General features: G+C 46.4%; 1 protein-coding gene across 4 annotated transcripts in view; it reads right to left on the reverse strand.

Annotated features, from left to right (window-relative positions):
• The window catches only part of LOC110507646 (neurobeachin), a 340890-nt gene that overhangs the window by 246188 nt on the left and 79609 nt on the right, over positions 1–15093 (reverse strand). For all 4 annotated transcript variants that reach the window (XM_036965229.2, XM_036965231.2, XM_090224708.1 and 1 more), the window contains exons 11-17: positions 10688–10796; positions 7689–7841; positions 6395–6563; positions 2808–2887; positions 1903–1965; positions 1196–1293; positions 582–674 (exon numbers count right to left, since the gene is read on the reverse strand). In XM_036965229.2, coding sequence (XP_036821124.2) covers positions 582–674; positions 1196–1293; positions 1903–1965; positions 2808–2887; positions 6395–6563; positions 7689–7841; positions 10688–10796 — 765 coding nt within the window. The remainder of the gene's footprint in view (positions 1–581; positions 675–1195; positions 1294–1902; positions 1966–2807; positions 2888–6394; positions 6564–7688; positions 7842–10687; positions 10797–15093) is intronic.

Here is a 15093-nt window from a genome sequence, read left to right on the forward strand (position 1 = left end):
AAGAAGATAAGAGGAGGTGAACAGAAGAAGAGAAGAGGGGTGAACAGAAGAAGAGAAGAGGTGTGAACAGAAGAAGAGAAGAGAGGAGAACAGAAGAAGAGAAGAGGTGTGAACAGAAGAAGAGGTGTGAACAGAAGAAGAGAAGAGAGGAGAACAGAAGAAGAGAAGAGGTGTGAACAGAAGAAGAGAAGAGGAGGTGAACAGAAGAAGAGAAGAGGTGTGAACAGAAGAAGAGAAGAGGAGGTGAACAGAAGAAGAGAAGAGGTGTGAACAGAAGAAGAGAAGAGAGGAGAACAGAAGAAGAGAAGAGGTGTGAACAGAAGAATGAGAAGAGAGGAGAACAGAAGAAGAGAAGAGGTGTGAACAGAAGAAGAGAAGAGGAGGTGAACAGAAGAAGAGAAGAGGTGTGAACAGAAGAATGAAAAGAAGGGAGAAGCGAATGTCTTTCATAGATCCAGACCTCTCTTGGGGACAGTCTTTCATGGAGGGAGGGAGGGAGGGAGGGAGGGAGGGAGGGAGGGAGGGAGGGAGGGAGGGAGGGAGGGAGGGAGGGAGGGAGGGAGGGAGGGATAATAACTCACTTGTGTCCCAGGTGTTTGAGAAAGTATCCTAGGACTTTGAGGGACTGGACTCTGATGCTCTCAGTCTTCGAGGCCAGCAGCTTGTACATCACCCTGGAACAGGACAGGAGACATATGAGTCACATGTAGACATGTTAATGATTGTGTCCCCTATGGGCTCTGGTCATTGTGCACTATAAAGGGAATGGAGTGGTGGGACGCAGACAATGAAACCAGGCTGAACTAGTCGGGTGTGCAGGGAAAGACCTCCCTGTCTGTGTTGAGAGTCTGTGTGTCGGAGTGACAACTAAATTATTTTCCTGATCAAAACTGAGCCATTCCATTTCCTGCAGTGAAGATTCTGAGAACTCCGCAGGAGTCAGTAGCTGATATACATGTATATTTCATAGAATACACAGGGCATACAGTATGTTTGATCACCAGTGTCTGAAATAAAAATGAATATGTTAATATCATTTCTATGTAGATTTCTTCTTACAGAATATGTGAATTATTCAACAGGTATCATGTAGATTCACAACACTGGCTCCAGTGTTAGAGATGTGATGTTATTACATGCATTTTGTGCATCAACAGAAAGGGGGCTTTGTTCCCCAAGGGCTGTGTGTGTGTACCTTATGCCGTTCCTCTGGTCGAAAGCTGGAATCATGGAGGCTGGGTGTTCTGACATCAGAGCCACTACCAGCTGAAGAACATCATGGATATTATCATCCTATAGATAGATAGATAGATAGATAGATAGATAGATAGATAGATAGATAGATAGATAGATAGATAGATAGATAGATAGATAGATAGATAGATAGAGAGAGAGAGAGAATTAGAAAAAGAAAGAAAGAGAGAGGGATAGAGATGGGGGTGAGAGATGGAGAGGGATAGAGAAAGGGAGAGAGAGGGGGGTGAGAGATGGAGAGGGATAGAGAAAGGGAGAGAGAGGGGGGTGAGAGATGGAGAGGGATAGAGAAAGGGAGACAGGGAGAGAGTTGGAGAGATTATAGCTCCATACAGTAGATGGACAGACCATCATCAATGGACAGACCTCACAACCCTACACAACTACTGCTCCTGAGTGGTGCAGTGGTCTAAGACACTGCATCTCAGTGCAAGAGCTGTCACTGCAGTCCCTGGTTTGAAACCAGGCTAAATCCCATCCGGCCGTGATTCTGAAGGAGCTGCACAATTGGCCCAGCGTATTCAGGGTTTGGCCAGGATAAGACGTCATTATAATGAAGAATCTGTTCTTAACTGACTTGCCAAGTTATATATTGGTAAAAAAAAAAAAATGTTTAACAGCACAGAACCATGGGGGCTTGAAACTCACCTCATGCATGGTTAGCAGGTAGTTCAGGATACTCTGCAGCTCATCTTCCTTCACACCTCGGTCCTAAGAAACGACACACACGTTTTCACACTGACCAAAGAAACAATGTGTTCCTACTATTAACAGAAACAGATGGGAAACTGCCTTAGATTGCTTAGTAAACACTGGCAGGTCTGCTATATACTAAAGCTAACGCCAGAGTGTTTGTATGCCAGTATCCAGGAGATAAACGTAGGCCTGAGCTATGCTGTTGATGGATAATGATTCTAATTTTGGAACCAGTTGACAAATCCTGGTTTGTGAAATTACTATAATATTGCAGCACGTTCCGTGTTCGTTCCCCAGTCTCCTGTTGTTGTTTACAGTGATGTAAAGTTTAGACACTTCTGAGGAGGAACCAGACTCTCTGCAGGAACAGATTGGAAGTTAATTGCTGTTTGAGCTGTGTGTGTGTGTGTGTGTGTGTGTGTGTGTGTGTGTGTGTGTGTGTGTGTGTGTGTGTGTGTGTGTGTGTGTGTGTGTGTGTGTGTGTGTGTGTGTGTGTGTGTACGCATGTAGCTGATGCCGTTCAGGGTTGTAGATATTTTTTATTAGTAGCCATTTTCTCTCTTTTGTTTAAATTCGGCTTATTTCCGTAGTGGCCCCAGGCTGCAGGCCTAGGCTGCTGGGGGTGGTAGTTGTGGCAGAAATGGAGCCTGCTGTCATGTTGTTGAAGCTAAGCAATTGATTTGAACACGACACGGACGGACCTGAACCTGCATGCTGATTGGACCATAATGGTTCCAGAGCAATTACCCATGATGCCTTTCTGGTGGAGATAAACTGTTTTGGTGTGGAGGTGCATGTGTGTGTGTGTGTGTGTGTGTGTGTATGTATGTGTGTGTGTGTGTGTGTGTGTGCAGTACCTTGAGGATGAGTTGTTTAAGGAACAGCAACATGAAAGCCCTGAGAGAGATGATCTCCTGCTGGGTGGGCCTTGGACCATCTGAGGACAAACACAGACCGAATCACTGGGATCAGTAACGTGCACACACACATACACACAAGTCTGATGTTGACTTCCCATCTCGGAGACGATCCATCGCTATCAGAAATGTACAGAGCGCAGTACAAGTCAACAGGGTGCTGTATGCATAACACTGCCAAACCCAGATGACTGACCAGATATGAGATATGACACGTTACAGACGGTTGGTTATTGATTACAGCTGCAGCCCAGCACAATGCTCAGGACTCTGCGGTCCCGTTCTGTGAGCTTGTGTGGCCTACCACTTCGAGGCTGAGCCGTTGATGCTCCTACATGTTTCCACTTCACAATAACAGCACTTACAGTTGACCATGGCCGCTCTAGCAGGGCAGAGGTTTGACAAACTGACTTGTTGGAAAGGTTGCATCCTATGACGGTGCCATATTATAAGTCACTGAGCTCTTCAGTAAGACCATTCTACTGTCAATGTTTGTCTATGGGGATTGCAAGGCTGTGTGCTGCATTTTATACATCTGTCAGCAACGGTTGTGGCCGAAATAGCCGAATCCACTCATTTGAAAGGTTGTCAACATACTGTTCTACATATAGTGTACGTGGACAGGTTTCTGCCACAGAGAGATCAATAACACCAAGCTTTCATTTACACAAGACATATGAGAATGTATCTCCCAGAGTGAGGATAGTCCTCTGCTGTCAGAGAACACAGTACAGGGACAGAACAAGTCGTAGATAACAGCATCCTTAACAACACAGCTGCATCCACATGCTGCATCCACATGCTGCATCCAACTTAATCACAACCAATTACATTCATGGACTGTTGATCCTCAGGCTCTCATTGGTTGGTTCAGTCAACCTGCCCCGGGCGTATTGGGCAGGAGGAGTATACGGTTCACTTTATTGATACATGATTTATGTTTGTGTTATTAATGCAGAAATCCTTTTTCTCCTCCTCGCTACAGTGAGTCAGTGTGACTCGACTGGTAATTAATCCCATAGCAATCATGACCGTGTGCTTCCTACACACATCCTATTATAGAGACTTAGGAAATTGAACCAATTTTACTTTCACCCTTGGCTTGGTTCAGATAAAGCAGGCAGTAATAGCTTTGGATAATATTTCACAGGGTTGATCAATACGCTATGTTTTCACTGGGAGGATACACAGGTTCTCAGCCATGTGCAAGATGAGACAATATTCTGTGTCCAAAATGGCACCCTAATCCTTATAGTGCCCTATAGGGCTCTGGTCAAAGTAGTGCACTACGTAGGGAATAGGGTGCCACTTGGAATGTAGAAAATATTGTTACGGCTCTTATCCAAATGGATCAGTTCCAGACGCTGGGAGTGTGACCTGAAATTAGAAATGTGACTTCAGAGGATGTGACTACATAAGAGGAGCAGGACCAACAGACTGTGTGTCTAACATAATAATTCAGAGAGAGACAGAGCACGAGAGCGAGAACGAGAGAGAGAGTGCAAGGGCGAGAGAGAGAGAGATTGTGTGTGTGTGCGAGCGCATGTTAGGGATTGAGAGAAATTGAGCCTGCACTGCAGTGGCTGTGTGTGAGAGGTTGATGCATTGGTTTAATTTGATGGCTCTCTATTTACAGACTCCCAGAGAAACCAGCAGCAACATTTCCAGAGACAAAGTGTGTCTGCGTCCCAAATGGCACCTTATTACCTACATTCCATTCCATACATAGTCCACTACTTTTTACCTAAGGGTCCTGGTCAAAAGTAGTGGACTATATAGGGAATAGGGTGCCATTTAGGATGTAGCCAGAGTGTACCTGCAACAGCAGCTCCGTTCCAACCACCATCTCTTTGTTCTTATAATTGAACACTTGATTATCTACTAGCTCTCTCCCTATATCTCTCTAAATCTTCCTCCCATTCCCTCTCCCTATCTACAGGCAACACCACAGTGCTCTGAGAGAAAGGAAAAACAGATCTAATGGAAATAGAAGGATCATAACGTAACCTCCAGGTTCTACGAACCTCAGCAAACAGAACATGGCTACGAACTTCAACAAACAGAACATGGCTACTAACCTCAACAAACAGAACATGGCTACTAACCTCAACAAACAGAACATGGCTACTAACCTCAACAAACAGAACATGGCTACTAACCTCAACAAACAGAACATGGCTACTAACCTCAACAAACAGAACATGGCTACGAACCTCAACAAACAGAACATGGCTACTAACCTCAACAAACAGAACATGGCTACGAACCTCAACAAACAGAACATGGCTACTAACCTCAACAAACAGAACATGGCTACGAACTTCAACAAACAGAACATGGCTACTAACCTCAACAAACAGAACATGGCTACGAACCTCAACAAACAGAACATGGCTACTAACCTCAACAAACAGAACATGGCTACGAACCTCAACAAACAGAACATGGCTACTAACCTCAAGAAACAGAACATGGCTACTAACTTCAACAAACAGAACATGGCTACGAACCTTAAACAGAACATGGCTACGAACCTCAACAAACAGAACATGGCTACGAACCTCAACAAACAGAACATGGCTACTAACCTCAACAAACAGAACATGGCTACTAACCTCAACAAACAGAACATGGCTACGAACTTCAACAAATATCTTATACACTAGTACTGTTTGTCTCACTGTTTTTGCAACACATACTAAAGCAAAACAGGCCATGACATTAGTAAGAACAACCAAAACAAGCAAACACAATATCTATTATTCATCAACATCAGTAAAAACTGCCCAGAATGTCCAAACCCTTCCCCAGATCAGAATAGAAACGTAGCAGAACGTTCCAGAGCTGTCTCTATATAAAACTCTCCCTTCAACAGACAAACACACTCGGTATCCTACTTCACATAGATCTGTACTGTAGCTCTCCTCAATATTTCATATAGGACTAGTCTGTAGCTCTGGCAACATTCTCCAGCCTACTGCTGATTAATGTTCATGCTGCTTGCTGTTTTCTGGGCTTCATGAGCAATCATTAACCATGTGAACTCTGTCAATAGAGGCTAAGCTGCTGCATCAACAATTCATTACACAGTTAATACACATCTACTTCCTCTGTGGAATAAACTGCACTTCTCTCCAAATGGCACCCTATTCCTTACATAGTGCACTTCTTTTGCCTGGAGCCCTATAAGATGCCATTTGAGACAAAGACCAGGTTCATCAGAACTGTTCTAACCTGACCTGTAGGATACATACAGTACTGCTTCCAACCATATACTGTAGGTCTGTATCAGAACCTGGCCCTCGGAGCCTTCTAAATAGTTTCAGAGAGAAAAATCTGAGAGAGGAAGAAGACATGACAGTTCAGGGTGACTTTGACTTCCAACACAGCAGACAGCCGCCTCATGGCAGCCTGTTACTACACAGAGAGGAGATGCCTGTCATCTCTGGACCTGTGGTGTGTGAGTGGTGTGTGAGTGGTGTGTGAGTGGTGTGTGAGTGGTGTGTGAGTGGTGTGTGTGTGTTTACCCAGTCCTTTAGGTGTAATGCCACTGCTGGCCTCAGGGTTACAGGTCCAGTAGTAGTACTTCAGACTGTGCATCAGCTGCAGCACAGTCCCAATACGACGGATGGTGTTGTAGATGGTTGCTGTGCCGATAAACTCTGCAGACAGGTATGTGTACAGAGAGAGCTGGACCTGAGGGGAGAGTACACACACGCATGAATGCGAGTACACACACGCATGAATGCGCGCACACACACACAAACAAACAAACCATGAACCCAGTGATTCTACATTAATATCGCTATCAGGTATAATCATTTATAACCCACTCCAGGCTGCTCAAAGTATTACATTAAGGCTGTGAACGGAATTAAAGAGGTTCAAGCTGAGCTGAGTCCATCACCCTCCATGCAGGTGTAGAACAGAGAGCGAGACAGGCTGCTGTGGCTCACCATACATCACACTCATTAGAACCCACTATAATAGCCTCCTCTCATCACCCCCCTCTCCTCTCTCTCCGTCTCTCCGCTGTGCTCTGTTCAGGCTCATTAATACAGCCTCTGTAATTAGCAATAGACTGGACTATAATCCTACACAGTCCCTCTACAGCATTTACTCCATCTAACAGAGAGGAGATATCTAAAAGTGCTCCAAGCCAGTTCTCTCTCCCTCTCTCTCTCTCTCATCGGCATGACGTAACATTGAACATATTGCCAGAGTTTACTTTGGAGATTTACAATATTAACATAATTAAAATAATAATAATCAATATTGTCCACGGGAACACAGTAACAACAATCTCTCTCGCTCTCTCTCTGCTCAATGTGAGAGGAGTGTGTGTGGGGGTCAGAGGATGTCCTCCAGAGACTCTCTCAACCACAACTCCTGAGACATTTTTCCCCTCAGCTGTTGTGTGTTTATTCATAAGAGCCACCAGGGGCGGTGTCAGTGAGGAGAATGGATTCTCCACACAACCCAGCTCCTCTGATCCGCCTCATCCACTTCTTCATGGGTTATTATGTGTTTTCCCTCTTTGACTTTCAATACTTCTCAGGGTTGAGGAGCTGATTGTGACAGCTGGCAGTAAACCTGAGTCAGTGGTGCAGCCTTCAATACAGAGGAGAAAATATCCACTAATATCAGGACCCTGTTGTGTTACATAATGGATCATGGTAGAAGTGAGTAACGCTCTAAACAGTCTTCAGTGAGTCAGAACTCAGGTGGGTTACCATGGAGCTACCTGGACCCAGTGGAACCAGATTGGGTGGTGGTGTGAGGATGGAGCTTACCATGGTGGGGGTGTCGGGCAGGGCTTACCTTGGCGGGGGTGTGTATCCAGATGGCTGCGTTGAACAGGATGTGGTCACAGAGCTGTTTGAGGAGTGGCGCTCCATGGGTTAACCCATCCAGGTACTTAGCGAAGGACAGGAACTGCTCCAGGACCGCACGAGTGATGTGGACCCTGGAGGACTGAGGGCACAGGGAATGGTCAGACCACTGGATATTCAATCAATCAATCAACCTAGTCAACCAATCAATCAATCAATAATAATAAGCCAACCATAGAGTTGAATAGAGGGTTCACTTGCCTGTTTTAGCATGGGCAGTGCCATCGAGGAGTTTCACCATTTTGAAGTAATCAACTGGGATGTATAGACATTTCACCAAACAAGCCAAGTTTGAGAGCATTTGACTGAGCATCCAGGAGTCTTTCTGTTATTATTGTTGTCTGTCAAAATGTCTCCTGACCAGGTACAGGTAGTCTCTCCTAATATTCTAGCTGTGGTATAAACAGATCTAAACCAGATGGTAGGATGGTGTGAGTGTGTGAGAGTTGGCAGCGGGAGGGAGAGGAGAGAAAGAGAGAGAGACAGAGAGAGAGAGAGAGAGGGATAAAGTGCTTCCCCCGTCGGGCCCCTGTTACAGCCACCTGTTCTTGGCCCTGAGATCTGGGCTCTGCTGGACTCTGATGGATAGATGTCAGGATGCTACAGGACAGTCTGTCTGCATCCAAAAAGGCCCCATAGGGTTCTGGTCAAAAGAAGTGCACTATGTTGGGAATAGGATGCCATTTTGGACACAGCCTGACAGCAGCTGGCTGGGGAAGCAGTGAGACGACATACCCTTCAAAACACAAAGTGGATTCTTCTTCCAAATCTCTTCCTCACCTCTGTGCCTCTCTGCTCTGTTCTTTGATCTGTGGTTTGATCTTATCAGTCCGAGGCCTACTGGGCTCCATGTTTCAAACAGCATTACAGAGTCCATCTGACTGGCTGATGCCCTGTTGTGTCCCTGTCTGTTTCAGAACCATGGATCTAATTCTGGTCCTTTTCTGATATCCTTGGACTGAGAGTGAGGAGTAAAGAGGCTTTTGAACTACAGAATATTAAGGGACATTGGTTGAAAGATATCAATCTATAAATAACTGTCATCAGCTGTTGCCTGGCACACCATAGAAAGTAAGAACGGGTAAACTTAAATTGCACTCTACTCCCTATATAGTGCACTACCTTTTGACCAGAGCTCTATTAGTGTCATACCTGACCATAGAGAGCCCTCGGGGTCAGGGCATGACACTAATGGTGTAATAGGTCAGAGCGGGACTAGGGAGGTTTTCTAGTTATTATAGTTCTATGTTGGTGTGTGAGTATGGTTCCCAATTGGAGGCAGCTGAATATCGTTTTGGGGATCATACTTATTGTGTCCCTTTTCCCATCTGCGTTGTGGGATATTGTTTTGTTTAGTGCATATGTGCGCTACGTACTGCACGTTCGTTAATTCTTTATTGTTTTAAGTTTCACTGTAATAAATATGTGGAACTCTACTCACGCTGCGCCTTGGTCCACTCATTATGTATACGACGAACGTGACAGAATATCCCACCACTACAGGACCAAGCAGCGTGCCCAGGAGGTAAAGGAGAGTTGGACATGGGAGGAAATACTGGGTGGATGCGAGACCATTCCTTGGCGGGAATCGCCAGGAGTATAGGAGGACAGCGACGACGCCGGGGTCCACAGCCACAAACAGCCCAAGGGCAACCCCAAATTATTTTTTGGGAAGGAGGCACAAGGGGCGGTCGGCTGAGCCGAGGAGAGAGCCAGAGACCGTCTGGGAGTCGATGGAGCAATTGGAGGAGGGAGATCGCAGAGAGATGTTGGTTAGGTGTATTCTGCAGCGCACTCGCCCTGAAGAGCATGTCATCAGTCCGGTGAAACCTGTGCCGGCTACACGCACCAGGCCTCCAGTGCGCCTCCCCAGCCCGGTACGTCCTGTGCCAGCTCCCCGCACTAACCCTGAAGAGCGTGTCACCAGCCCTGAGTCTCCAGCGATGGTCTACAGCCCAGAGCTTCCAGCGACAGTTCACGGCCCGGAGCTTCCTGCACCGGTGCACAGTCCAGGCACGGTGTCCAGTCCCGCTCCATGGCCGGAGCCTTCCTCTGCACCGGTGCTCAGTCCAGGCACGGCGTCCAGTCCCGCTCCATGGCCGGAGTCTTCCTCTGCACTGGTTCTCAGTCCAGGCACGGCGTCCAGTCCCGCTCCATGGCCGGAGTCTTCCTCTGAGCTGTTGCCCGGTCCGGGCACGGCATTCAGCCTGACTTCATGGCCGGATCCGCGGTCTGAGCGGTGCTACGTCCCGCACCGGAGCTGCCACCGACGCTTGTTGCCACCGACGCTAGTTGCCCACCCCATCTAGGTTCAGGTTTTTTGCGGTCGGAGTCCGCACCTTTGTGGGGGGTACTGTCACGCCCTGACCATAGAGAGCCCTCTGGGTTTTCTATGGTGTAATAGCGTGACTAGGTTTTTTTTCCTAGTTATTATAGTTCTATGTTGGTGTGTGAGTATGGTTCCCAATTGGAGACAGCTGAATATCGTTTTGGGGATCATACTTAGTGTGTCCCTTTTCCCATCTGCGTTGTGGGATATTGTTTTGTTTAGTGCCTATGTGCGCTACGTACTGCACGTTCATTAGTTCTTTATTGTTTTAAGTTTCACTGTAATAAATATGTGGAACTCTACTCACGCTGCGCCTTGGTCCACTTATTTAAACGACAATCGTGACAATTAGGCCAAACCAAACCCTGTAGATTTGGTCAACTGTAGTGCACTATATGGGGAATAGCGTGCCATTTGAGGTACAAGGTATGAAGTATTTATTTAATTGATTGATTTTGATTGATTGATTGATTGATTGGATCATTAAAAACCCATATAGACACAACATCAAAGCAAAGCAGCATTCAAAACTATGGAAGATGACAAAGAGTCCATGCCTTATCTCCAGTGTGCTTTATGGTTTAGGTTAGAGTTTCTACCTTCTCCAGCAGAAACCCGATTACAAGGAATCCTTTCCCTCCCAGCATCTGTTCCTGCATCGCCACTGAGCTCTTCAACAGGTCAACCAGGAACACCAGGAGGGTGGCACTGCAACACACATACACACAGGTTTATAAGGATATGGACACACATCAGGAGGTGTGCAGGAGTACGCAAATAAAAAACCAAATGTGTCAAAATGTAGATAAATTGCTCCTCTACTGTGCAATACCATCATTATATCATACAGTATGGTGGTCCTGGGGCTGTCTGTGTCTCAGTAGTGTAGATTCTCCTTTACCATCTCTAGGCAAACCTTGTTCCTCTGATTATCCTACCAGTCAGGTAGTCGAGAGGGAAAATTATATAAGGCAGCAGCAGAATTGGAGAGAGACAGACAGAGGATAGGCTAATTCAAGGTCATCTTCTGAGGAAGTCAGCAATCAGCTAGAGACTGTATATCCTAACCCCCCAGCTCCCAGCCTCATCTCCTAGCCACAGACTCATCTCCTAGGCCCAGACTCATCTCCTAGGCCCAGACTCATCTGGCCCCAGCCTTCTCTCCTTGCCCCAGCTCCCTGCCTCATGTCCTAGCCCCAGACTCATCTCCTAGTCCCAGCGCCTAGCCTCATCTCCTAGCCCCAGCCTTCTCTCCTATCCCCAGCGCCCAGCCTCATCTCCTAGCACCAGCCTTCTCTCCTAGCCCCAGCCCCAGCCTCATCTCCTAGCCCCAGCCTCATCTCCTAGCCCCAGTCTTCTCTCCTAGCCCCAGCCTCATCTCCTAGCCCAGCCTAATCTCCTAGCCCCAGCCTTCTCTCCTAGCCCAGCCTAATCTCCTAGCCCAGCCTAATCTCCTAGCCCCAGCCTTCTCTCCTAGCCCAGCCTAATCTCCTAGCCCAGCCTAATCTCCTAGCCCAGCCTTCTCTCCTAGCCCCAGCCTAATCTCCTATCCCCAGCCTTCTCTCCTAGCCCAGCCTAATCTCCTAGCCCAGCCTTCTCTCCTAGCCACGGCCTCATCTCCTAGCCCAGCCTAATCTCCTTGCCCAGCCTTCTCTCCTAGCCCCAGCCTCATCTCCTAGCCCCAGCCTAATCTCCTAGCCCAGCATGCTCTCCTAGCCCCTGCCTCATCCCCTAGTTCCAGCCTTCTCTCCTAGCTCCAGCCTTCTCTCCTAGCTCCAGCCTCATCTCCTAGTTTCAGCCTTCTCTCCTAGCCCCAGCCTAATCTCCTAGCCCCAGCCTTCTCTCCTAGCCCAGCCTAATCTCCTAGCCCAGCCTAATCTCCTAGCCCCAGCCTAATTTCCTAGCCCCAGCCTAATCTCCTAGCTCCTGCTCCAAACCTCATATTGTAGCCCCAGCCCATCCTAGTCCTTTTATCAGTCTCTAATGCCAAAGACATGGTGTCCTCTGAGAAGAAGTGGAGGGGCTGTTTACTGCTGCATTGGGGTCAGTTACCGTCTTCGTAGTGGGTCCCTCAGTTAAAGCCTGTCCTGGCAGAGTGACTGTGTCTTGGCAGTATGACAGAGGCTCTCTCTGACACTCGCTAATCCACTTTCCTCCCATCCTCCAGAGGGACTCTCTCCAGGCCCAGACACATCACAAGGACACAGTGATGAGCACACAGCTCTGCAGGACAAGAGCCAGTGTAGTGGGGAGAGATGATGACCTTCTTAGACTCTGGACACAGACTACGTATGCAACTGGCTGGCGACAGCCCACCGTGTTGTCAATCACGATTAATGGCATTAATTCAATTCAACAGGCTTTATTGGCATGGGAAACATACGTTTACATTGCCAAAGCAAGTGAAATAGATAATAAACAAAAGTGAAATAAACAATACAAAATTAACAGTAAACACTCACAAAAGTTTCAAAGGAATAGAGACATTTCAAATGTAATATTATGTCTTTAAACAGTGTTGTAACAATGTGCAAATGGTTAAAGTACAAAAAGGGGAAATAAAAAACATAAATATGGGTTGTATTTACAATGGTGTTTGTTCTTCATTGGTTGCCCTTTTCTTGTGGCAACAGGTCACAAATCGTGTTGCTGTTATGGCACACTGTGGTATTTCACCCAACAGATGTGAATTTATCAAAATTGGACATGTTTTCGAATTCTTTGTGGGTCTGTGTAATCTGATGGAAATACTGTATGCGTCTCTAATATGGTTATACATTTGGCAGGAGGTTAGGAAGTGAAGCTCAGCTACCACCTCATTTTGTGGGTAGTGTGCACATACTGTCTTCTCTTGGGGCGGCAGGTAGCCTAGTGGTTAGAGCATTGGGCCAGTAAATGGAAGGTTGCTGGATTGAATCCCTGAGCTGACAAGGTAAAAATCTGTTGTTCTGCCCCTAAGCAAGGCAGTTAACCCACTGTTCCCTGGGCGCCGAAGACATGGATGTCAATTAAGGCACCTCTCTGGTTAAACGTGGAAAACACATTTCGGTTGAATACATTCATTTGGAAAACTCACTAGGTATCCCTCTTGAGAGCCAGGTCTGCCTATGGCGGCTTCTCTCAATAGCAAGGCTGTGCTCACTGAGTCTGTACATAGTCAAAGCTTTCTTTAATTGTTTGGGTCAGTCACAGTGATCAGGTTTTCTGCCACTATGTACTCACTGTTTAGGGCCAAATAGCATTCCATGATGCTCTGTTTTATTGGTCAATTCTTTCCGAAGTATCAAGTAATTATATTTTTGTCATGTTTTGGTTGGGTCTAATTGTGTTTCTGTCCTGGGGCTCTGTGGGGTCTGTTTATGTTTGTGAACAGAGCCCCAGGACCAGCTTGCTAAAGGGGACTCTTCTCTAGGTTAATATGTCTGTATGTGATGGCTTTGTTATGGAAGGTTTGGGAATTGCTTTCTTTTAGGTGGTTGTAGAATCACTTTCCCACATTTTGTTATGTTCCAGCCTTGTTCTAAAATGGATGAAATAATTTTTTCCCTATCAATCTACACACGATACCCGATAATGACAAAGCAAAAACAGGTTTGTAGAAATTTTTGCAAATGTATGACACTACTATGTATGACACTTGGCACACCTGTATTTGGGGAGTTTCTCCCCTTCTTCTCTGCAGATCCTCTCAAGCTCTATCTGGTTGGATGGGAAGCGTTGCTGCACAGCGATTTTCAGGTCTCTCCAGAGATGTTCGATCGGGTTCAAGTCTGGGATCTGGCTGGGACACTCAAAGACATTCAGAGATATGTCCCGAAGCCACTCCTGCATTATTTTGGCTGTGTGCTTAGGGTCGTTGTACGGATGGAAGGTGAACCTTCGCCCCAGTCTGAGCTCCTGAGGGCTCTGGGGCAGGTTTTCATCAAGGGTCTCTCTGTACTTTGCTCCGTTCATCTTTCCCTCAATCCTGACTAGTCTCCCAGTCCCTGCTGCTGAAAAACATCCCCACAGCATGATGCTGCCACCACCATGCGTCCCCGTATTAGCCAGGTGATGAGCGGTGTCTGGTTTCCTCCAGACGTGACGCTTGGCATTCAGGTCAAAGAGTTCAATCTTGGTTTCATCAGACCAGAGAATCTTGTTTCTCATGGTCTGAGAGTGCTTTAGGCGCCTTTTGGCAAACTCCAAGTGGGCTGTCATGTGCCTTTTACTGAGGACTGGCTTCCGTCTGGCCACTCTCCTAGAAAGGCCTGATTGGTAGAGTGATGCAGAGATGGTTGTCATTCTGGAAAGTTCTCCCATCTCCACAGAACAACTCTGTCAGAGTGACTACTGGGTTCTTGGTCACCTCCCTGACCAAGGCCCTTCTCCCCCGATTGCTCAGTTTGGCCGGTTGGCCAGATCTAGGAAGAGTCTTGGTGGTTCCACACTTATTCCATTTAACAATGATGGAGGCTACTGTGTTCTTGGGGACCTTCAATGCTGCCAAAAAAATGTGGTACCCTTCCCAAGATCTGTACCTTGACACAATCCTGTCTCAGAGTTCTACGGACAATTCCTTCGAGCTACATTTGCAAACATTTCTAAAAACTTGCTTTCACTTTGTCATTATGGGGTATTGTGTGTAGATTGATCTGGAATTATTTTTATTGAATCCATTTTAGAATAAACCTGTGGAAAAAGTGAAGGGGTCTGAATACTTTCCAAATGCACTGTATATGTTGAAGAGGGTGTTGCTCAAGCTGCATCCCTGTCTCACCCCACAGCCCTGTGGAAAGAAATGTGTCAGTTTTTTGCCAATTTTAACTGCACTCTTGTTGTTTGTGTACATGGATTTTATAATGTTGTATGTTTTACCTCCAACACCGCTTTCCATCAATTTGTATAGCAGATTTTATTCTGTATAATGTATTTCATGTATACTGTAATTGAGTGTTAATTCATTCGTGACTAATACATCTGTTAGTTGATTTGAGTAAATGCATTCCTCATTTATAGAGTAACT

Source organism: Oncorhynchus mykiss, chromosome 27 (assembly GCF_057628025.1).
Source record: "Oncorhynchus mykiss isolate SJ-2025 chromosome 27, ASM5762802v1, whole genome shotgun sequence".
In the NCBI taxonomy this organism is placed as follows: Eukaryota; Metazoa; Chordata; class Actinopteri; order Salmoniformes; family Salmonidae; genus Oncorhynchus; species Oncorhynchus mykiss.